At 32.2% G+C, this 26,347-nt stretch overlaps 1 protein-coding gene across 3 annotated transcripts in view; it reads right to left on the bottom strand.

The window, feature by feature from the left end:
* Diaph3 (diaphanous related formin 3) overlaps window positions 1-26,347 on the bottom strand; it is a 481,958-nt gene that overhangs the window by 163,346 nt on the left and 292,265 nt on the right. For 2 of the 3 annotated variants that reach the window (XM_046466464.2, XM_058586107.1), the window contains 2 exons: window positions 20,200-20,324; window positions 12,854-13,018 (listed from right to left, as the gene is read on the bottom strand). In XM_046466464.2, the coding sequence (XP_046322420.1) occupies window positions 12,854-13,018; window positions 20,200-20,324 (290 nt within the window). Of the gene's footprint in view, window positions 1-12,853; window positions 13,019-20,172; window positions 20,325-26,347 lie in introns of those variants that run through there. The other variant, XM_058586106.1, reaches the window with a different exon arrangement.

The following is a 26,347-nucleotide window of genomic DNA, read 5'->3' as shown; positions in this document are numbered from 1 at the left end:
CTAGAAATGCTTAAGCATTTTGAAACAATTGCAGATTATTTTCTTCTCGAACTTACCTAGTTTATCAAAACTTTTCCTACTATGGCCTACAAATTTTTATAGTATGCACTTTTTACTATCTTCAGTATTTTTAGTTATGTTTCTTTTTATATTCTTATCATTTTTCTTTTTTTTTCTTGATTAATCTTTTCAGAAAATTATCTGGCTTCAATATACCATTTTGAATTTTAAAATTCTTCATCACTTATCCTTATTCGTGAACATTCATTTTTTTTCCCAAAATCATACAATGTCCTTATTAATTTCTGAGACAAATGCTTACCTTGTTGATTTTCTGTTCATTTTTTTTATTAGTTGCACATGAAAAACAATGATCTTGACATATCATACATTTGAATCAAATGGGGTATAATTCTCATTTTTCTGAGTGTAATTGAAGCACTTAAAATATAAATTGCTTTATACCACTTTTATTGGATCTCACAAATTCTGACATGGGGTATTTCCAATATTGTTCAGGTCTAAATTTTCCTATGATTTTATCTTTGACTCAGAGTACTTAGTGTGTTTTCAGAATTTTCAAAATAATAGTTTTAAAATTTCATCTTTTAAATTTCTAGTTTCATGTTATTGTGGTCAATGAATGAAAATGACATGTGTAATTATGCTGAAATGTCTTTAGTCATCTCAAGTACGTAATCAATTTGATACTAGTTGGTGACTGTACTTGAGTGAAATGGGCATTCTTTAGAGTTTCTATACTATACAGAATAAGCAAATAAATCTATTTAAATTCCTCAAAGCTTTCATACATTTATTTTTTTCTGCTTGACTTGTATGTTAGAGAACTCTAACTTTTTCAGTACAATGATACATCTATCAAGATATTCATATAGTTCATCAATTTATTTGGGGTACATGCAATTTTTTAACTTTTTTCTATCTTTTGGGTGATACTACCTCACTTTCATTTAGTTTCTACTTGTGCTGATGAGAAGTTATTTGTATATAACTATATGGAGGTTATACCTCTTTTCCTGTGGCTACTTTTAAAGGTGTTTGTTGGTGCTATTCTGAACTATTATATATGATTTTTTAAAAAAAAATGAGTGCAAAAATATCTATATGTTTAGTTCCTACTCTGTAGATTCTAATCTGGAATTTTTTATTCATTGTGTAGAATATTATCTTTCACTCATTCTCTTGAGTCTATCCTTTGGGACGTTCATTATACAGTGTGTTAGGCTTTCTCAAACTATTCTATGTGTTTCTTTAAAAAGTATATTAGACTTCAAAATAAAATGTCTCTCTCTGAATTGCTTTCTAGACAATTTAGTTAGATATACTATACAAATTAGTATTTCTTTCCTTAGCTGAGTATTATTTACTCCTTACTCCAATGAATGTTACTTTCAATCATCATACTTCCAATTTCATAAATTTAACTCAGTTATTTTAAGAAAATGCTTGGCCATTTTTGGTAGACTCCTGATTCTCTGTCTTTATAAACTTATTGTTTTTTTCTTAAAACATGTCACACATTGTTATTCCATACCTAGATTCTTGATTCTCTATATATTATTTTGCTTTTTCCTAATCATTTCACCACACAATTCCTCTCTTGTTTATTTGATGATGGGAATTAATTATTCTTATGGAACTTAATTTGTGAGAAACTTGAGGACCTAAATTGTAATTGGTTTTTAGCACAGGATTTTGGGTGAGCTTCTATAAACAACCAGAGATCATTTCTGAGCCTGGAAAGATTAAATATGCTCTTGTCCCAGGCTCCTACATGTTTTATTCAATGTACTCACTTATTCTGCACCAAACCATGGTCTCAGCCTTCAACATCCTAGGTAAGTCTAGCTTTCCCGTTCCTTACCTATGCTCAACAATGAAGTTTCAATTTTGTCTTTTTTCTTCTAACCCTTTTGCCCTGGGATATTTCTCTAACTTTCTTACCAAACAGCTGTATTTTAAAATGTTTCCTGTATTCTGACAGAATAAGTCTTAAGAGTCTCTATTAAACCATATCATGATAAAGAAAGTCCTTAAATGTGTTTTCTTTTATATGACTCAATGTCTCATTTCTTAAATACTTTATATAATGTTGCAGATTTTATATAGTATATGTATTTCTGGGCACATTGTACATGTGTTTTAAAATCCAGAGGTAAACAATGATAATTGAACAGCCATATAAAATCAATCCCTAACAAAGCACTCACCACCCACAAATGTTAAAACTGAAAGTTAAAGACACATTTAAAAATATAATAAATATGACATTTAACTACTTTTAGAAATTTTTGAAAAATCTAAATTCATTGTTAAATGTGGGAAAGAGTATAATATTAAGGAGGTAGAAATAAGTCCTGTTATTTTTTTTTAAATAACTATTCAGCACTACAGAGTTGTGTCACTCTGTGAAAAAGGCAAAACATTAAATAATACATGAGATAAAATATTAAGAATTAATTCAGTTAATTCACCTATGTCACTTCATTGTATAGCATATAATACATAGAAAAATAAGTAAATAATATTCTATTACTATATCACTGATTTTAAATATTTTATTATAATATTATTAGTCAATTGCCTCAAATACAATTATCCTTAACAATACAAATAAGAACCATTTTCTAGTATATATCAATTATATATGCTTCTGTCACACATATAATGGAGTGCCAGTTTTAAAAGTTTCTATGACAATATAAATGTTTACTATTCAGAGATGTTGAAATAGAAGTGGGCATTAAGTTGATTGGGAGGTAAATGGATGCATACAGGCAGGGTTACTTGGCAGGGAAGATATGATGAAAGGTAAATTACACATGGAAGGCAAGATGTAGTTTTCAACCTGATGGCTAGCTATTATACATCTAAGGACTTAATTTACATATATATGTACACTGTTTTTAATACATTCAAATCTAATATGTGTTATAAGACTACTCTGGAAAAGATAATTTAGTTTTCTAGGAAAAATATTGCAGTTACTTAAAAGAAATTCCTGATATTTAACATTGATATTTAACCTCATATTTAACACTACTTGATAACACAATGAATGTTTTACTTTTTCCCAAAAAGTAAAATTTAAAATACCAAAGTGTGTTTTACCTCACTTACAAAAAGCTTAGGAAATTAGTCCATCTTAAAAACATGCCTTTAATGGATTTATCAGCCCTGGAAGATAAAATTGTAATAAAATATAAAAACAAAAGTATTAAAAACAAATAGTTGTCATAGATCCTGATTTTTCAAAAATACTTGTATTTCATCTCTAGTTTAAATCTTAGACATTTTAATAGTTTCATCTATCCATCTCAATTTTTTCAAGATATTATAACTCTATATATGTTTTTTTAATGGAAACTAACAGAGATTTTATTATTTGAAAAAAACTTTTTAAAAAAGCTCATAAATGTCTTCCTGTTCAGTATTATATTTCTTTCAACCTTAATGGATGCTCAAGTTACATAACTGTGGCAAGGTTCCTCTAACCTAAAAATTCTTTTTATCAGAGTATTCAGTTGTTCTTGCACAACCCTAAAGTGATATGAACAAATTCAACTTAAATCTCCAAGCTTTTCAGAAGAGTGGGTGTTAGGTACTATAAAAATAAGGGTAATTTTCTCAAGAAAACAACCACATGAGGGTACAATACTCTCCCATTAAACACCTTGCATGGAGATTGTTCACCCTTAGGTTGAGGCTATGCTAGAAACTATTGATGACTTCTTCAGAAATGAACAGAAAATATTTTAAGTTGAAAAAAATTAAAAATGAATTCCTAAGATCTTACACATATTCTCATAAAGAAACATGAAAAAATATTTTTAAAGTGAATAATAGTCACAGAAGTTTGTAAAGAAACAAAAGTGTATGATCTACTTGTCAGTTTTCCATCAAAATTATTTTCTTTTGTAACTAAATATAAAAAATTTTCTCAAACACACACACACTTTAAGTACTTAATGGGAAATAAGTTTGCTCCTACTACTACTATTTATAATTACAATAGTAGATGTCATAGAAAGTAATCTAGGACGACAGTAAAATTAATGTAATTTTTCTAGGATTACCAACTAAAATTAAAAATGCTATCAATGTGAATAGGAAAGCATGATATACTGTGCTCTGGTAGAAACAATTCATCTTAACATGTAATACAAGTTGCTATTAGCTGAACTTTATAGACCACTACAGTTGTGAGAAGCAAACTATAATTCCCAAAAGTTGTATAGGTGCTAATGATTAAACTCTTTAGATTGAAGTTGTTCTTTTTCCTATAATCAGTTTCAGATTAATCTACAAATTATTTATTAACCCACTGGTGACACTATTGACCCTTGGTAACTTTGCCCTGAGTTTATTTGTAATTCCTTCTAACTCTTCACAAAATTCCCACTTAAATGAGACACTCAACTCATACAATTGGTATGGTTTGAATCTGGAGTCTCTGCCCAAAAGTTCCTGTGTTGAAAGCATAGTTCTCAGTGCAGAAAGGTCCAGAAGTGGGGAATTTTAGGCAATGATTGGATCATGAGGGCCCTGACCTCATCAGTGAATTAATCCATGAAATGGATTTTAAATTGTAAGCCCACCAAAATGAGCATGGACAAAAGATGCTTCCTAGTATAATTGTACAAGCGGGTTCAACACCCATCACAAGCTTTGTACATGATTTTCCCTCTTGTAACAACACTGAATGAATTAATTTATCAATAGCTGAATGGACTGGTGGGAGGTCAGATTCATTGGAGGAAATGGGTCTCTAGAGGCATGCCCAAGAAAGGGTTATCTTCTCCCTGTTCCTCTCTCCCTCTACCCAGGCTTCCTGGCTGCCTTGAACTGAAGAGCTTTCTTTCTGCCACATCCTTCTATCATGATGGTTCTTCCTTAGAGCCATACTACCACAGATAAAACCTCTGAAACCATGAGCTAAAATATATCTTTCTTCCTCTAAGTTGTGTCAGGTATTTTGGTCACAACAACAAATAGATGATTAATATAACAATACTTCTTTATTAAAGTATGAAAATTTCAAAATAAAGCTTTTCCAAATTACAATTTGATTTCTCATTATGTATTCTCTTTCCTTGTGTTCCAAAGAGATATATTATAAAAATAGGGAACTATAAGCTAAATAAAGGTGCACATATACACAAAAGAGTTTCCATATAATACTTAGAGCTAGGTATGACAGGATAGCATTTTGGTTTATATAAAATTTTTGATAAGCTAATATCTCTCCAAATGGAGTACAACTCCACACTGTCCCATATGAACCTAGGTTTACAACGAAACATGAAAGTGAGCCTTATAATGTATAGCTTCTTTTCCACTCCCCTGTGTGTGTGTGTGTGTGTGCGTATGTAAAATATTAAAGGAATGACTATCTACTATACAAAGAACATGACATTTTATTGACATTTCTAATATCCAGTTTACTGTCACCTTTCAAATATTTAGTTAATATATCATATTATTACACATGTTGTGCTTATTAATGTATTAGAATAATTTAGCTATACTATTTCATTGAATAAACAAAATACTTTAAACGTAAAAGGAAAATACAAATTATGAGGCAGTTAATCATACAGAACTTGCCAGTCAAATCATTTATTATCTCACTCAGCAATGCATAATAAAAAAATCTTATCAGTAAAAAAAATTAAGCCACATAGTCTACATGTGTTATTACTGCAAAACGAATAAAGAATGAGCAGGATCTATCTGAATTATTTTCAAAGTTGCAAACTCACAAATACTAAAGGAGAAGAAAAAAAGTCCATAACCAGAATTATTTTCTTCTAGGTTTGAAGCTTTATAGCTCCAAGTATGATCTCAGAATAACAAAGGTGCTAATGAAGACATAAGCCCTATGTGAAAAGACTCCAAATACAATTTTCAAGTTGTGAGCCCACCAAAATAAGCATGAATAGAAGATGCTTCCTATTATAATTGCACAAGCTGGCTCAACACTCTACCACAGGACTTGTACAAGATTTTCCTTCCTCTGACAACATAGATGAATCAATCTATAAGATTTAAGAAGCTCACAGGAAAGACTTAGAGCTTTGACATTCCTGATATTGTCTAGTTGGTCCACATAGTAGTCAGCACAAATGGCATCGGAGTTGACAAGCATCAAATATGGGTAATTTAAATGATTTACAAAACAAGTTTTGTTCTGCTGCCTCCTTGTCAAAAAAATTTTACACTCAAAATATCCTCCCACTAGATGATTTCTTCCTTCCTTTCTTTCTTGTTTTTTTTTTTTGTGATATAATACTTTAGTCTGAAAATGCAGTAGAATAATGAATTCTATCTGTTCAACAGAACAACAAGATTAGGTGAGTTATAATTGATTTTGGATTTGTTCACTACATGTATTTCAATTATATGAACCACAAATCAACTTCAAGTCTACAAATAGTATGAATGACAAATCTTTACCTGGATGAAACAGAATTTTAACAAGATTGTAGAAATCGTCTGAAGACAGAGCTAAACATGAGAAATAAGCTATTTGATCAATTCACAGTATCCTATTCTGAAAACATAAATGAAAAATTTAAAATATTGATCATGTTATAATGAGATTTGAAAGGTAAAATTACTTTCATTATTTGTACACAGCTAACTAGTTATGAGGGTGTATTTACATTAAGTTATTTGATTTTCAAAAAGTAATAACCCTAAGAAACAGACTACTATCAGCAAACCAAGGTTAAGTACGTTTAAGAAACTTACCACAGTTATATCTCTAATATATCTCTGCAGAGATGGGACTCAAGCCAGGTGCTCTGTTGCCAGAGTCTGCCTCTCAAACACTGCTGTCTTCCCAATAGGAAGACAAACAGCAAAACATCACTATTAAAACAACAACAACAACAACAAAATAGGTTGAAGACTTCCACAAGCAGAATTCATCAATCACTTAAGATGAAGAAATCATTTATCTCCTTGATTGTCATCACGAATAATTCAGGTGGGAGTTATATATGTGGGAAATAAAGCTGAGAGAGGAAAGACTGACTTTTTTGAACCTAGAAAATAATGACTACAAAGTTTGACACATATATCTATGCCCAAATACAAATAAGAAAAAAAAAACCACAAAATAAACCCAGTTTGCAGAGGAGGGAGGTACTATGATCTCTTTTAAGGCAAGTAGTGCTTTTTGTTTATATTAGTTTCTTAGAAAATACTAATAAAAAAGAATATGTAGTAGCATTCCAACAGAATATGTTGACAAGGTCAGGGGAAAAAAAAACCTACAGAAGTAAAAAAAATATTCCCTCATGGGAATATTTGATATTGCAAACTCAGAGGGTCCACACAGTAGTTACATCTTTAACTAAAACTAAAACACATTTTAATAAGCATAATTTAGTTGAAAATTTATTTTGAAACAGGTTACATTAGGGACAAATAACAAATGGGTACAAAGAGATAAAAGCATTAGAAACTATTTCTCTGAGATATTAAAGAAAACAAATAAGGTATCAGATGAAATCTGCTTAGAGAGCAAAAAGCATTATACTGTGCTAAGAATTTTAGTTAATGAAAGAGAATAGCAAAGGAACTTTCAATGATAAAAAAGGGAAGTGCCATCAGGATAATGAGTGATAAAAAAAAAAAAACCAAAAATCTTATTCAGGCCAGGTGAGTAAAAGAGCAAAATCCACTAATAGAACAGGGAGATGGGAACAGGATATATAATATGTTTTAAGGCCACAGTGACCAATGGCAGATCAAAAAATTAGGTTTAAACTCAAAGGACAAACAGAAACACACTGCTGAGTAAGATAAAGAAGGATAGGAGGTTGTTAGCAGGATCCAACAAAAATTCCCTAATGAGCTCAATTCATCTCACAGGAGCATGATATCATCTATTAATAACAGGTAGGTTGTTAATGGCATGTAATGAGTCTAAAACCACTCACGAATGTAAAATGATGATTATTGCTACACAGCACTGTGCTCCTAAAGCCATGGATTTCACCTCATATAAAGCTTAATGTCTGAAAGGCCACTGATTTATTCAGCTTATACAAGAGGTCAGGAATTTCTACATACTACCCCCAATCTGAACTTTATGTTTCATACAAGTCCTATAGGAAACAAAAATCTATTATAGAAAGGTGGTGCTGACTCTCTAGCCTTCACCTTTTCTCTACCCCTGAAATCAGGTTTCACATTCTGTCCTCTGAGAGGATATTTTATGTTTTAAAACCAAAGTAGCCCCCAAAATATTTTTCTATAATGATCCTATCAATGCAAAGAGAATGTTGCTGTACCAGAGTCAGAAAATAAAGTATGTCTTCTGCTGACACCCTCTAGCCTGTCATCAAAAATACCCTTAAAAATTACAACCTTAAATTTTCCTGCAAACTCTCTGAGCAGCAGTGGACTAAGGACAGGCTTTGGAGTCAAGGCAGCATGAGTTCAATTGTAGCCCCTGAGATGGCATGAGGCTTTGCTACTGTGCAGTCACCTCTCTTGTAAGGTGCTATACCTCCCAAAACACTGTGAGAACTAAGTGGGACACTACATGTAAAGCACCTGGCACAGGGTTGAGAAAGAAGCTAGTACTCAATCAGTGGCATTTGTTTCTGGTTTTGTCCTGCTGACAATGCTAACAAAAATAAAGCTAGGTGAAATTATAATGGAAACTTACTCCCTATTTCTGGCCACCGTGGATCTGCAGTTATAAATAAAATGACTCTCCACTGGCATAACTACCTACAGTAGATTGTTCTACAAATAAACAAAACAACAACAAAAAGTTAATTTCAAGATGAGAATTCTCAAGTAAGAGAGGTGAGTTAAACTGCTGTCAAAATGAACAGCTATTCTTCAGAGAAGCTACAAGATTTTGAAAATTTTCCCCCTTGGTCTACATGGCTTGAGGCAGCAGTCTAGAACAGATGTTCCCTCTTTAGCTATTGTAACAAGGCTCTCATGGCACCAAAAAAAAAAAAAAAAACCCACAAAAAAACCAAAATCACTGAAGAGCTATATCTATACAAATTAGAGCAGTTGCACATTTAATAGGACTTAAAAGAATATAGTCATATACAGTACAGACTCTGGAGCCACAAAGCCTGGGCCAGCACCTTGGCTCCTTGCTAGTTGTACAATGATGGGCAAATCAGGATCTCTGTGGGCCTCAATTTTCTCATCTGTAAAAGAGGAACCACAGGAATACCATATCTAGTTTGGGGAAGGATTACATGAGTGGTTACAGCCCTGGAAAATGGCTGGTACTACATGTGTTAGTTATTAAAGCATGCCACTCAATGATCATCTGTTATTCAACAAATTTATTATATGCCATGAGACACACCGTAGAGACACAAAGGGAAATAAGATAGACACAGATTTTATGAGAGGCAGCAAATTTAGAACAGAGGTCAGAGGGTAAGTATAATTTAGCCAGACAATTATGGAGTGCTCCAGCAGAGTAAACAGTATGCAAAGCGACCTAAATCCAGGCAGAAATATTCCATGTATGGAAAACTGCCCAAAGTGTATGGAGTAAGGACATAATTCCAAACCACTTCATGTAAAATAAAATGGACCTTTATGTTATAGTAAAACTTGCTTTTCAAGACCATGAGGACACCTAAATGCCAATGGATAAAATAACAATGGAAATATTTAATAGTATTTTTTAAATAAAATATATATTTTTGCCTATCATATTAACATGAGTTTCTAGAACAGACTTTCAGTACATTAAAATTCTACATCTGTAGCTACAGAACAAATATTTTCTGAATACTGACTTATTCAACTTAATCTGGTTCCCAAAGATGAATAATATGAAACTACTAAATAGCAATCTCCTAAGAAATCAGAACACTGACTAAACAAGGGATTTGTCGCTAATTTTAGTCAATATTAATACACTGGAATTTTTGAAGATATGTTTTTTTCCAAAATTCAAGCAATATAATCATATACACCCATCCCTGCCAAAAAATAAAAAATAAAAGAGAACAAAAAAATGCATACGTGAAGTGTCACCACATTTATATAACCATTTCATGTTCAGTCTTCTTTATTCTTATTTTAGTCTGAAGAAAATTTCTTCTCCAAGAAGAACTATTTCTTATTTAGATACTTTAAGCTTAGTAGTAACAATTTTAATTTCATGTGGTGTGTGCATGAAAGTTTGACAGCACCTACTTCTACAACATATGAGACTCTGAAATAGGTAAAACAGAAGGCACTCTGTTACCCATTTTCTTGCCCTTTGCTCTCATTCAAATACTTTCTCCCTTAACCCACTATTTAGTAGTGAAGATTTCAAGTTATCCATAGAATGCCAGAAAGCCCCCTAATCTTTTTAAAACTTGAGAAGATCTGGAATTAGACTTGGATTCAAATCCCAATTCAGTAACCTATAGGCAACATCAGTTTTGTATAATTAGGAAATTCCCCAAATGCCAGTATTCTTATTTCTAAAGTGGAACACAAACTATAGAATACAGAAGGCAGAGCGATTCAGTTTGAGTGAAGACTCTTGTGGAAGAATACATGAGTTCAAATTCTAATTGCATCATTTTATAGCAGTATGACACTGAGCTAGATATGTTCTATTTCTGTCTCAGTTTCCTCATCTGCTACACAAGGATGGTGAAAGCTAAAAATTTTAGAATCACTGAGATGTTTGACTGAGATAATACATGTAAAGAATTTAGAAGAATGGACCATAGACAATCATACATTCAGAGAAAATAATATGTGAAGTGTATTATTATTATCATATATCCATTTTATCCTGTAATTGTCAGGGATCCCCCCAAGATCACCCCCAGGTATGATAATTTACTAGATAGATTCACAGAACTCAGAAAAAGGCATTATACTCCTGTTATAGTTTATTAAGTGAAACACAAGATTAAAATCAATAAAGGAGGAGGCTGGGGTTGTGGCTCAGCAGTAGAGTGCTTGCCTAGCATGTGCGAGGCCCTGGTTTCAATCCTCAGCATCATAAAAATAAATAAAATAAAGTATTGTGTCCAACTACAACTAAAAAATAACTATTAAAAAATCAATAAAGGAAAAAGCTATATAGGGCAGAGTCCTGGCTAAAGCTGGTGCAACTTGCAGTTGTCTCCTCCCAGTAGAATCCAACAGGGCTTATTATCCTAGGAATAATATGTGACAACACGCACAAAGGAAGTACTGCCAAAGAGGGAATCTCACCTGAGCCCTGATGTCAAGGACTTAATAAATTGCCTGTATGATGGATCTGAGCTACTCAGTCTCCAGGCCCCCAAGAGACCAACAATGATACAGTGTATCCAGGGCACCGCATGATCAAAAATTGGTGTTCACCTTTTAGCATAGTCCATCTAGGTTGATCTCAGATTCTAGGTGTATAAAGAAACCCTTATTGGGCAGGAGATTCCAGGGTTTAGAGGTACTCTCTCAGAAGACAGTCAAGAGCTAGACTTTTCTTGGAATAAGAAGTTATATGAATGAGCACCCAGCACCCTTTGAAATAACCTTTTCTTGCATGATAATTTATTGAGCAACTAAGATTGCCAGAAACTATTTTGATATATCATTTCACTTAACAATTATACAGTCTTTCAAGGAAGAAGATTAACATTTCTTTTAAAAATATGGAAACTGAGGCTCGGGAAGGTTAAATGAGTGTTCATAGCCACATGATTGGGGTGGGATTCAAATCTAGCTCTCTCAGACTACAGAGATTTTGAACTGTTTCCACCAAGCTATGTTGCCTCAGAAAACATAAAATTTAAAACAGTATGTTGTACAGAACATGACATAGATACATCATAATATATATAAATCTAACCACAAAATTCACATCTTATAGTGAAAAACCTAATTTAAAGAATCACTTTGAATTTGTGGAGAAAATAAACTGGAGCTGTAAGTAAATATGTATTTACTGTAGACTTGTTTTCCTTTAAAATTATGGGTTTTTATTATAAGACTATCTAATCTTTCCTAAGTGATTATAACCAAGTCCAGGAAAGTCAGCAATAAAGTTTTCCTAAGATTTATAAGAACCAGTTCTTTAAAATTCAATCTTCTTTTTCTTTATGCCTCCAAACTTTTTAATCCTTACAAACATTTGCTGAAATATAGAAATGAATTACCCATTTATTAAGAATAACAATTTTTTCCTTGTAGAAGTATATCACCAGTTTCCCTAGGGAGGCAACAATGCCTTCTCAATTTATTATGTGTGTGGTTCCCCCCCCACCCCATCTAATCAGCTAATACTTTTCAAAAGATCTTTTTAATGCCTAAATGAAAGGATTCCACATCAAAGACCTGACCTCCCTATTAAATTATCTGAAGGAAACCCTAGGAATGTAAAATCTATTCAAAGGAAAATCACAGGTAGCTTATTGTACAATGCATTAAGAAAAGAAAAGGAAAAAAAGCTTCATAAGAGCTGCATGGAATTTGGTAAAATTATACCACAAAAATACAAATCGATCTTAAGTATAAAGAAACAAATTCATAGCCAAAAACTTATTACAAAGGAGTTCTGTAATCAGCCAGGAGGGAGCCTTTATGAAAAACTTCAGAATTTGTCACTTTTTCAATCACAATTGCTGATTAAAGCTTAATGTTGGAAAGGCCAAAAAGAGAACAAACCACATATTTTTCAATAGATTTAAAATCTGAAATTTTAAAGGTAACATTCAACATCAGAATGTTTCATGTTTGCTACTTGTTACAGATAACAATGAGTAGAATGAAATAATGAAATAACAGATGAGATAGTATAGAGAAAAATACTTTAAAAAAAAAACAATTAAAATTTTTGCCATACCATGAATGTAGTCCTGAAGTTATTTAAGTCAGTAAAAAAGTCTTCCACAGACACCTTCTTCATATCAATGGCATAATATACCATTATACTCTGGTATAATTTTTCCATGTTTTCAAGTAACTTTGAAAGTTTCCCATATTGTTCTTTTGCAGTGATAACAAAGCTGTACATTATAGTTAAGGTATTTTGTAATTTACAAACTGAAGCTTTAGGCATGAAAATACACTCCAAAATTTCAGTCTAATTTTTAGTCACCATACCTTCCTCTACAAAATTCCAAGATTACCTTAACAGCCATCCTTACAAAGACAGTCTAGATGATATAGAAAAAACATTTAAATTTAATTTCTAATTAACTTTGGCAAAATATCAGAAAACTCAAATATTTTTATATTTAATACTTCTATTTTATAACTGAGTTTTAAAAAATTCCAATTTACTCAAATAATAATCTATAACATGAAATTATAGCTTAGCAGTTCAAACTGAGTAACTGGAATGATATTAAAATCAACAATCAACCCCATTGAGTACAGCAATGAAGTTGGACAAGTTGGGGTCAATTCATACCTCCTATACCTTGTAGCAGTGTACCTGTGGAAAAGTCTTCCCTTCATTCTGCCTTGATTTCACCATCTGTAGGATGGAATAACAATACCACCCAACTCATAAAGTTGCTGTGAAGAGTAAATGAGTCAATACTAGCAAGGTTCTTAGAAATGTGACTAGGCACTTAGTGGCATTAGTCACTAATTCAATTCGATAGTCATTGATAGTTGAATATATGTTCTAAGAAAACCATGGCATTTCCTTCACTGTGCAACAAATTGCTGATGCAATCAGATATAAGATCTTGATGCCATATTCTGAAAGACTGTTCTTAGAGGATTAGTTATAACTTCCTATGGTTCCTTGAAATTGGGACATTCAAAGAAACAGAACATACAGAGTTAAATTTACAGAAGTCATGTTAGTATCTTTGACTAATGTACATGTATAAACAGACTTTAGCAAAATTTAAACTGAATTAAGTTAAATGAATTCAGGCTATGAGTAAGAAACCTAAAATAGAATGTTTGTATCTGAGAAAAAAAAAATCTCACAACTAAAAAAAAGTTCTTCCCAGTAGAGAACAAAATAAGGAAACTGAGGCAGGCCCTTTATTTTGAGGAAGGGAATAAAAGAATCAAAAAAAAAAGAGAGACCTTGCTGCTGCCAGTTTGGGAATTAATCCAGGACACAAGAAATAATTCTAAAAATCAGAGCCTGACCTCCCCACAGGCCCTGAGGCAGCCAGTCAGTCACAGCTCAACTCTGTAATCCCTAACAGGGGATCTGTTTCCCTTCTATTTCTGTTTCTTTTCATACTATGCTGTGCTGAGTAGTATATGTAGTATTTCAGAAGGAAAAGTGGCTAGAAGGTGGGGAACCTGGATTCTAAGGCAAGAGCTGGTCTTTTTAATGACCTTAAGATCTATATGTGACTCAGCTTTTATGTTCATTCAAATAGCAACATGCCTCTCTACACTTACTAGTGTAGACTTTAATACTGCTGGTAACCGGTACATTTACTTATGATATCACTCTGCAATTCTTGGATAAGTAACAAAACATTTTGTATAATTAGTCAAACCACAAAATTGCAAGAGATCATAAAACAGAATCACATAAAACAGGTTTCCATATGTAATATCAATATTCATGAAATATTATAGGTAAAGTGGATTTATGTAAATAAAGATCACATTTGAAATGCATGCAGAAACTATTATTAAATAGAATATATAGTTATTCATCTATAACGTGAAATAAACATTCAGAACTCAACACTGATTTATAAATGGTTTTACATAATCAATAAGCTCTCACCTAAAATTATTTATGTCCCAAATTGAAAACATGCATTATTTATATATTCTTAATTCCTACCTAAAAGAAAAACTCACTTCTGTCTTTTCTTGTTGAAACTTATCAATGAAGAATTTCTTCAGTTCTTTCTCTTCCATGATACATTCCTCTGATCTCCACAGTTTTGAGTAGCCATTTGTACCAGTAGACCACAGCATTTGTAGTCTATTGCACTTACCTGGAAATTTTTCTGGCATATTTTTACTGCCAGATCTATAATTAAGTTGTGAGTTTTCCTTTCTAATCTTAATTCTTTAGTGGGGCTTTGTTCTCACCACATTTCTAACAAGTGTGGTCACCTCTTACTTTCTGTTCATTCTCTAGACACTATCTAACTTCATTTAGTCATCTGCAATGATATTGGTTCCAATTACATATTTCATCCTACTACTATTATTCTTCCTCTTTGAGGAGAAAGGAAACAAGTGTCCCCCCAAATTACTTAACAAAAATCCATGGAATGCCTTACTCATAAAATTGCACATATTCATGCATAGGCACACACATAATTTGGATGTAAAGAGCTAACAGAATTACTAAAGATTACCTACCCTAGAAAATAGGTTAATGACATTATTTTGGAGAACATCTATGATTAGATGATTGCTGCCCCTATCACTGCTTATAAGATTTTGAGTTTTAAGAATAGGTACTTCACAAATACTGATAATTTTATTCTCGAGAATCCGGTAAACAAATGAAAATAAAGCAAACACCTTTTTTTTAGATTTTCAGGTAATAATCATAAGTAATGAAATATCAGAAATGTCTGTGCAGATTTATAAAACAGAACAATTTTATTAAAAGATGTGATGAAAAAGATGACTGAGAGCTAGAAGCATGGAAATGACATGGTTTTGTTCTAACAGCTAGAGAGCTTTTAAGTCAATTTTCTTATCATTATTACATATAAAGCAATTTGCTGCCAAAGGAAATGAAGTGGGGCTTTGAGTAACTGGAATTACCCACAAGAATGGCAAAATCGTGATTAAACTGAAACAATTTTGGAAATAGCCAAATTAATCCTTGGAAGTTTAAAATGACTGTCTGATAAGATGGAATAACTGGTTACACGAATGAGGCACACTATGTCAGTACTGAAGGGCTACTCTCATTAAGGGATGGTGAAAGATCCAGATAAAAAATCATCATCATCTAAAAGAAAAATAAGTGAAGCTGCTAAACTCTAAATAAATGTAACATCCATGTCAGCAATAGCTGGGCTTTAATTATCTTTTTCCAAGAATAAAATCTTTTTTCCCAGAATAAAATTATATATGCAAAGAACTTTAGAAAAATATTTACATTCTAACTGCATGATGTTTTATGAAATCTATTTTTTTTTCTTGACCTTAAATTCAGGACAAATTCTCAGTCATTTCTAAGTGAATCAGTATAATCTTCCCATTTGAAAAACATATGACAACTATGTTCATATGCATTGAAATACAAGTATTTAATGTTTAGCATGACTCAGATTTGGCAATTCTCTTCTGGTCTGCCAGTGGTGCATACTCCCAAACTATCTACCAGACATATATTTCACATTTATTCTCTGGTTATATTTTCATTATTGTATTTCTGCCATCTGCAATAATAAGTCTTCCAAGGACCAGCTTCAATCAGTCCCTTGTGTTTAATAATTTGGCTACACTGTCCTAGGATCCAGTCTGCCCTTCAGTCAGTATTCCCAAAGTTCACTGCACTTAAAACACTCTTCTAGAGGGTACAGTCCCCGCAGTTGTGAAACATACATCTTAGATTGTGAAAGCACATAATAAGTAAATGAGATTTTCACATAGTCTAAGAAAAAAGAAGAAAATAAACCTTTTTGATGTCATACAAATCAGAGAGGTTAACTTGATTTGGGTAGTCAAGAAAATCTTAGCTAAACTGACTTAAACAACAAGGCATGATGGTAGAAGAGCAGCCAGCACTAAGTGGTATAGCATTCTCATACAAATGGAATAAGACTGAGGAAATGAAAAGATAATTACAAATTAGAGGATTCATAGAGGGAAAAAAGCAGGCTATTTAACCTGAATCTTAAAAGTTTGTTGAGAATGGGTTAAGTGAAAAAGAGAAAAGAAGAGAAGAAGGGAAGGAGACAGAAGACTAACTCAAGAGAAGAAAAATTTGCTACAGTAATTCACTTAATTACCCCCTTTTCCACTGCTTCAACTGGATCGTGATCATACATTACACAGGTTTACATTTCATCCATTGCAATCTTATATTTTACGTTCTAGATGTAATTCAACTAAAGAAAAAAACGTTCTAATTTCCTTTACCTGAAAACGCTGTACTTTCTGTAGTACAGAACACAGATACATGATATCAGTCTTTCAATGAATTTACTGGAATGGTTTTAGCATCTACCCCATAATTTAAGAAGTGCCTAAAATATTCCTGTACAGTGGAACAACAATAAAGAAAAGTATGAAAATAAAGGGAGATTTGGATGAAGAAATTTTTAAAAATATAACACAGGATTGAATCAGGTAACTTGTCATATAATTTGTGATAAATAAAAAAATATATATAAATGTTTAACAAAATGATTTTTTTTTTCTCAGACTCAGGAGAGGGGATAGAAAGAAAATAGAAAAGCGAGTGGCCTTTGGAAGGAGACTATCAAGGGCATGCTCTAAGATCTACTTGTTATTTTCCTAAAAATAAGAAATATTAAAGAATTTAAAGGTCAAAAGAAAGGAACGGGGACTACATGACATAAATCATTGCATTTTCTTAGTTTCTCACTGGTAAGAATTTAATAAGTATGTACTACACATACAATAGCTTGTATATAACAACAATGTTGATACTACCTCAAATTTGTATTCCACATTTTTCAAGTAAATATTTACTGTGAAACTATTCAACACTAATTATAGTTCTGACCAGGCTTAGCAACTGGAAAATAATAATTATTATGAAAAAGCCAATGATATATGAAATAACTGTGCATGACTTTTAAAGGAAGTACTAAATTCGTATTTTCATGTTACAAAGTAGATGTTAACAAAGAGCATGCACTAGAATAATAAAAACACAATATACTGTAAATTGACTGCTATATATATTTGTTATGAAATTTCATAACAAAATTCTACATTTATAATTGAAAACAATTCATGTAACAGATTATTTAATAGTTCAGGAAATCATGATTGTTTAAAGTAAATATGTACTTCTAAAGACTCATCTTTAACAAATTAAATAATGCATATATTCTTTTGAATTGGTTGATGAACCAAACATTTGACATGTGGCTCAACTAATAAACATTTAAACATAAAACATAAAGTTTGAGTGTTAAGAACTTAATACATTTTTATTTATTGTGCATTTTAGCTTCCAAACGCTTCCATTTTCTAAGATCTTAGAGACTCACAATTTGCCATTTTAATAAGATCTGTATAAAAGCGTTTAATATTCAAAATCTGACTTGTTGTCAGTCCTAATTAAAGTAAACAAAGTCTTGCAATGAATGAATTTAATTACTTCAAAACTAGTATGTCTTACTAAGATGAAAAGCAAACGAGTGCAATCTAATCTCAGCAAAGAATATTTATGATTATAAGCTTTGTCAATAGCAAAGTGCACCAACTGTTCATATATCTGACTTCCAAGAGATACATGAATGCTAATCAGTTCATTAGAGGCTTCTAGGTTGTGATATTTAGCGACAGGATATAGTAGCTTTCTTGTCCATGGAGGATAATTGTACTCAGAATGAAAAATTGTTTCCAACAAAGCATCATCCTTCCTGTTTCTGATTTCCTGCTGGTTGCTTTTTATGGGCTTCATACCTTTCAAGAAGCCGACATCATTCAGCTTATTATGTCACATGAATACAAGTATGAATACGTCCTGAGATGGTCTGCTGAGCAGGATCCTACCACCTTTACTCCCAGCTCAGGCATTCTTGTTAGGCAGAGAAACCTAGGCTCCATAATTAGCGCACTAACAGCATATTACCAGAAGTTATAGTGGAAATCCTTACTAAAATGGTTTCTACCCATAGGGCACACACAAAAAAAGCATTTCAATTAACAAATACTTAATGACATAATGATAAACTCACATATGAGCATTTTAACATTACAAGATGATTGGGGAGGGGAGGGGAAGGGAAGAATGATGAAACTGTTAAAACTGCAATAACATTTATTTTAAAAAAGCAATCTTTGACGAAAGAGAAGGTAGTGCAAAAATGTATTCTTGATGGATAAATACAGACTTTAGTTTTAAAAAGAAAACAAAAAATGAGAGCTTTACTCACTATAGTGATAAAGGCATGCTCCCTAAACAAGGAATGGAATGGGTAAAAAACATGAAAGGAAACAAACCATGTTAGTCTAAATTGATTGTTGCTGGAGTGCATTTTTATGATATTTCCCAACAGAGACAGTGAAGGAAGCTAAAATTGAACTAATTCACAATTAAGCTGAAAGCATATACAATATAATCTATGACAAGCCAAATAATAATTTTGTGATTCATTAAATCTCAAGGGAGAAGAAGTAGAAAGAGGAAAAGTAGTCATTTTATTTCAAGTACTTCAGTTTAAAATAAAATATTAGGAGTGTCTATTTATAAGAACTCATGTTAGAAGTTGGTTACACTTTCATATAGAATTCAGAAGCCCAATGGGATTTTAATAATTCATTGTAATAATATTTCATTACAACACAAAATATATCAGTCTCTTAATTTCATATAATGGTTTGCAAAGTGATTCAACTTTAGTTTTAGGAAATAAAAAAAAAGAGTTCATTACTTCAGTTACTCATTAGCAATTAAGCTACAAAATTAGTGATAACAAAGATACCTGAAAGCAAAGAAAGCCTTAAATCAAGCAAGAAATCAGTCTCATTAATTTATATATCTGCCAATTTTTAACATGGGTGAAGAAAATATAAACCTAAGTAGTGATTGTGACAAACTTCATTTTGATCTTGGACTGTGCAGTATTTTGAAATGAAATATTAAATTTTGTGGATCAAGAGTTAATTTCTAATATATATCAACCCTTGAAGCTGACTAGTCACACCATGAGTTTATAGAGGCTATCTCAGTTTTCTGAAATATGTCTACAGTACCTAAATCTCATCATAGCTTTACCCTCAAAGTTCTCTTGAGTTTCAATATTCTTTATCATAAACATCACAAGAAAGTAAGGCAAATGAATGGGGGAAGATGGGAGAATATGCTGTTATCCAAGTAGATAAAAAGAAAGGGGAAAAAATCAATAGAAATACATGGTGTGTTACTCATGATGAACACTTAAATTTTCCTAAAAGAAGGCAAAGGTTAAACATCTACAATTTGACACTTCAGAATGATCTTTGGTAATATAAAGACATTTAAAACATTAAAAAAAATGTACTTCTACTTGATAGTGACTTAAATTTATTTAGATATCAAAAGGATATGGACATCTTTGTCACAAACTTGTCATGCATGTCCTCAGGAGGGGGAAAGGTTTCCAAATCTTTCTCAAGCTGTTGAAGCTGCCTTCCCATCTGCTTCAAATTCTTTTCCAGCATTTCTACAGAGACTAAAAGAGAGTATATTAAATGCCTTCAAAGGACAAAATTATAATATATAAAAGGTACAATCTAGAAACATAACATTTTTAAAACCTCATAAGAAAATTTATTATTAAAAAATTGAGTGTCACAGTTTTTAACCTTTTAATTTGTTAAAAAAAGTTGTAAAGTCAATAATAGAGTACTTAAAATATAAGACAAAAGAAGTTTAGGAAATGTCCACATGAATAAATAACATTTAAGAAATAAGTTTTATTTAAAATTAGAGCTCTTGACCACTACAAATATTATAAAATAATCATACTATTCAGACAGACAAAGAAAACCAATGTTTTAAAAGTAAGCTTACATAATTCTGAGGTTTCAAAAGAATCTCTTGAGGAAACAGTGAATAGATGATAAAGATGAAGAAAAGTGGCTTCTATAGTATGAGCTAATCCATAATAGTAAACAAAAGGTCTCAGAGGCTATTTACAATAACAGATGTCAAGCTTTCTTTACTGAAGCTATGAGCACAATTTGCATTTATTATTACCAGTTAATATTTTCCTTCTTGGAATTAAGTTTGCTCTCACAGCACACACAACTAACCAATAGTAAACTGAGACACAGAGGCAGCATCAGAACATACTGGGGCAGCACAGCAAAGCAGACAGAGATCATTAAGAACAATTTCCCAAATCTTTGCCTTGTCTATCTTACATGACATGAGAATCAAAAGTTACCAATAATGAAAATAAAATGGCCCAAACCAACTTTTTGTATATTTCCTTTAGGTTTAAGATGAATTTTAGTTTAAAAAAAGAAAAAAGATTTTACAAAAGATTTCTGGTTCCTTTCAATGAAAATTATATAAAACAATGTTTCACAAAATTAATCCAATATAGTTTGTCATTTTCAGACCTGGAATTAATCCTGAGGAACAGGACAAATCAAATATTACATATAAAGAAAGGAACATCATTGAAAGGGATCTAAATGTTTAAGAAAATGGGTCTGAGTTTTTAAAACATATAGTTTAAAATTGTCATAAATAGCTTTAAAAACCACTGCAACATAGTCTGTTATTAAAAAAATTAGCAATCTAATTCTCAGATTCAATGTTTATTAAGTCCAATGACTGAACTCTTCATAGAGGCACATATAACATTTGTTTGTCTCTGAAGAATGAGGGTACTTTAACCTTGGTTCCCATTGTGATGAAGCCATTCTGAAGTTATACTCATGCATATTTTCTTGCTAGTTTATTTCTCATGCATCCTCTTTTTGTGGTTTTCACAATTGAAATTGGGGCTGGGAGTGTACCTCCAAGGCAGAATGCATGCATCTCATGCAGGCGGCCAGGGGTTCAATCAGAAGCACCAGTAGAAGGAAAAAAAATGCAATAATTGAGATGATGGATTGTATGAAATGTTTCCATTATGGTAGTATTTGGTATAGGAATTCAATCTATTTAACTCATGTTCCCCATGTCTTGCTGTACACAGCTCATGATAGTAACATACATTTCCTATGTTATGCTCTTTCATTTTTGTGTCTGCTGGTCAATCTTCCACAACCAGAACATTTATTTGATCAGGTCCATGGTGTTTCACTTACTTTTCTCATTTCCAAATGGTTATTTTGCTTCTTTCAAAGTTCTCTTTCTGCATTACAGAAGAGATTCCTTTTGCTCTCCTAGTCTATTTCATCTCTCCTCTAATGTCTCATTAGCATTTCCTTTATCATTTCTCAGGAAATCTTACAAGTGGTTCAGTCACTTTTAAACTTTTTAAAACTTGAAACTTCTGATTAAATAAATGTTCTAGAACATGCAAGATTTTTATATTAAGTAAATATGTACTAAAAAGGTGTATAAATCATACTTTGTGCTATTAATTAGGTTAAAAATAAGTTAATGTACTATAGTATAATATTATTAGTAATCAATATAACATTATTGATAATGAAAATAATAATAACAGCAGGTAACTCTAGTGAGTGTTTACAAATATTGGGTAATGTCTTTAATGTTTTCCAATAATCAATTCATTTAAAGACAACGTCATGAAGTAGGTGTTGTTATTATCTCCAGTTTACACATGAGCAAACTAAAGCTGAGAGGGTGGGTAAAAAGATCAGATAACTAAAAAGTGGAAAATTCAGAATTTAAATTCAGGCATTTTGATGTACAGAAATTATTAAGAGAAATTACTTCTTTGTTTTTCATAATCTCTACTCTCCCTATCAATAACATATAAATAAACAAAACTTGTTTTCATATAATTGGTTCCCTGTACATTCATGCTTAGATTAATTACAAGTAATCCAAAGATGACTTAGCCCATGGAAAAATACCTAAGCACTCTGGAAGGATGAATGAACAGTCCTCCACTGACAAAAAGCACAGGGTAAGTCTTTGGAGGGAACATAGTCAGATTTTTTTTTTTTTTTTCCTGACAGCAAATGTATTGTTCCAACACCAATCAATTCTTTTAACTCTCTAACACTAATTGGATTTCCTACAATTCAACTGAACTCTGACACTACTTACTAAGAGTTAGTGTCATTGTCTTAAGGGCTCAGTCTCACCATACTGCCCTCATATCAGATGCTCCCTGCAAGTCCAAGAGGCCATCCATACTTCTGAAGGACTGGCTATAAATTGGAGGATTCTACAGGTCCCCTCCCTTAAGGCTCATAATTCATAGAACTTAGGAAACCGCTATATATACAGTTAAAGTTTTATAAAGGACACATCTCAGGAATAGTCAAATGGAAGAGATTTACAGTATAAAGAATAAGAAGGAGAGGGTAGAACAGATTCCTCACCTGCTCTAGGTACATGCCCTCCCAGCATATCCATGTTCTCAACAACCCAGAAGCTCCCTTAGCCTCTGTTTCATAGTCTTTGTTGAAACTTTATTATAAGTTATTAGAGATTAAATAATTGCCCATTCATGATTTAATTCAATCTGCAGTCCCCCTCTTTCCCTGGATGTCAGGGGCTGGGCTAATGTTTCTAACTCTGGAATCATATTATTAGTACCTCTGGAGACCATTCCCCATGAAAGGAAAGGCTTGAGACTTATCCAACTCATTGCTAACCAGTGGGTCAAACTGCTTTCTTCATAATCTGAAGCAACTTCTCCTGGGATCAATTTCCACATCGGTGGAATGGGAAGCATCTCACCATATATTTTTACCTCAGAGATACTTCATAATAGATCAAACCAAATAGTGCAGTATGAAGAAGTTTCTTGAAAAAGAATACACCATGGCTTTCTTATTCCTAAATAAATAAGAAATGAAAAAGCTTAAAGATTTTTTAAAACAAAGTGATACTAGAATGAAAGGAAAAGTAAAATCATCACTACAAGCACCAGGTCAGGAACAGGCTAGTGTGGAAGTCAGCCCAAGAAGAGTTGATATTTTCAACTCTTATGAATGCTGGGGGCATATTCAAACATTTAAGGTCAGCACCATCACTAGTAAGCTATCTTTAAAAATGGTTCTTGCAGCTACTCTATGATGGAAATCCTACTAAGCAATCTCTTATGTAGACTTCATCAGCAGTCTCTGATTAGATTACTTGTGCATTATTCTTAAGTGGATTTAAATATAATCAACCAACCTCTCACTGTTGGTTTTTAAATAAGGACCAAAGCACACTTGGAAGGGAGAGAGGAGTGTGTGAATTCTAGGCTAATAAACTATAATCTAATGATTAGAGTGATCTGATGGATAAAACTAAAGAGGATTTTAAGAATTCCCTTGGTGTTTTCCTTTTCAGCAATTTTTATATTTCCAAGGACAGCTCCTTAATGTATCATCAAACATAATTTACCACACTTTACACAAGTCAAATTCTTTAAGGTCACTATTTTTTTTTTTAAACTAGAAATCCAAACTAGAGAGCTTTAAATTGGAAATTCTCAAAGAAGTGTTATTTTACTTGTGTATCTATATGAGACGTGTGTTTGAATTTATCTTTTAAATTAAGTCATTTCTTAAATCAAGAAATATTCTGTTTCATTATTTAGAAGAAAAATAATAAAACAGAACTGTCATCAGAGTTGATTAAACTATTTTACGGCAATTCTTACTTTTCCATTTTACTCAGTTAATAATTCATCAGGTGGGTTCTTAGTCGACTTGGACATGTATGTGTCTTACCCTCAACCAGCTCATTCATAATCTCACACCTCAGTGGGCGGAAGGATAACAAACTATTTCCTGTACTAGTAATCTGCTCATTTCCATCCCCCTCCCCCTTGCAATCCTCAGATCCAAATAATTGTGACACCCCAGGCCTTTGACTTCACAAACAGTACTTACATTTGGGGACTCTTATTTCTTCTATGATCTCCTACTGTTTTTCTCCAGTGTTTTCATCAGAATGTACATGAGGGTTTCCAAGCACCTAGTGACTTAAAGATGTCTCTTCCTGGTTTACAGCATGCCAGTAGACTGGTTACATAACATCTGAGCTCCTAAACAAAGGCCCCACACAAAACCAAGCTGGCTGCATTCCATGTTCCATCAAGTTACTCTCAAAACAATATACAGCATATGTAGTTTCTCCTGCCCATCATCCTAACCCTGATTCTGGAAATAATGTGTGTCTATCTTCTCTGTTCTCTACCCCTGGATTACTCCTATTTGTACTTTATAACAAGTATTGAAACACCCAGAAAGATCCCTGGTGAGGTGCCCTTACCACCCATCCTAACTGGTAATTGAATCTAACTTTACAACTACCATACACTATTGACATTGATCTTCTGCTCCCAACTAGCTGAGAATTCCTTAAGGGAAGATACCATATCTTATTTAACCTTTGTTCCTTCAGTTATATAACATGCTGGAGGAATGGATTCTGGATTTAACTTTAACCTCTCATGATAAAAGCACTGAAACTAAAATGGGAAAATATAACAAATTAATTATCTAGGACATTAAAATCTAAGAAACAAGATTCTTTTCAAGTGTGTTGTCGTCATGATAATTATACACCATAGGTGCTAAAGTAGCTGTAGAATAAAACTTAAAAATTACAACTATAAATATTTAAGTTTAAAGCAATCATGAATACATGTTTCTACAATACCATGGCCTAAGATTTACTCTGCTAAGATTTGAAGTAAAAAAGAATAGAAATCATATACATTTAAGTAATCTTTATAATTAAAACTCCTCTAAATATCTCTTGAAGGTTTTGATCATTCTTTTATAACAAGCATACTGAGAAATGCCTAATTCATTTTACACATCATGACATAATACAGTGAAACTCTTTTAAAGAAAGTTTAAATAATAATTTATTACAATTTAAACATTTAGGGCCAGGGTTGTGACTCAGAGGTAGAGCGCTTGCCTAGCACATGGGAGGCCCTGGGTTTGATCCTCAGCACCACATACACATAAATAAAGGTATTGTGTCCAACTACAACTAAAAAAATAAATAAATACTAAAAAAAAATTTAGATTAAATAAACTTCTACCCTAGAAGGAATATTGTTTTTTGTGTGAAACTATTGAGTTTCAAACTTCCATAAAAAATAATTTTACTAGAAAATTCTAATAAAGCTATAATGTTTTATAAATACAAGTTTAAATATTAAAATCAGAAGGGCAAAATAACCTCACCAGTATTTTTTAAAATACTGAATATTAAGTAGGTCTATAACAAAATCATAACTCTAGAATACCATTATAAAAGTATTATGACAGAAATGTACAAAAACAAAACAAGATTATAAAAAAAAGCCACAAAACTGAAAATAAATTGCAGCTTCGTTCAAAACAGATAAGAGCAAATTGAAATAAGCAGTGTAAGTGAATGCCCAGCCATCCTTATCTAGTAGCTGTACTTCCTCTACTCAAATATTCTTTCTTCCCATTGTTCTGATTCTTGATGGGACTCCATGAAATAATACACCATAACTTGCAGTCCCTAATTAATTTGCTATATCATATACAATGGCGGTTATGTGTTGTTGTTTTCACATTCTAATATGAGAGAAAGGCCTACATTTGACATGAGACCTGG

The sequence above is a fragment of the Marmota monax genome, unplaced genomic scaffold, assembly GCF_021218885.2.
Source record: "Marmota monax isolate L192 unplaced genomic scaffold, Marmota_monax_Labrador192_F-V1.1 WCK01_AAM20220418_F8-fsc00049, whole genome shotgun sequence".
NCBI classification, from domain to species: Eukaryota; Metazoa; Chordata; class Mammalia; order Rodentia; family Sciuridae; genus Marmota; species Marmota monax.
The sequence above is the reverse complement of the archived record's forward strand: the minus strand, read 5'-3'. Positions and strand labels throughout refer to the sequence as shown.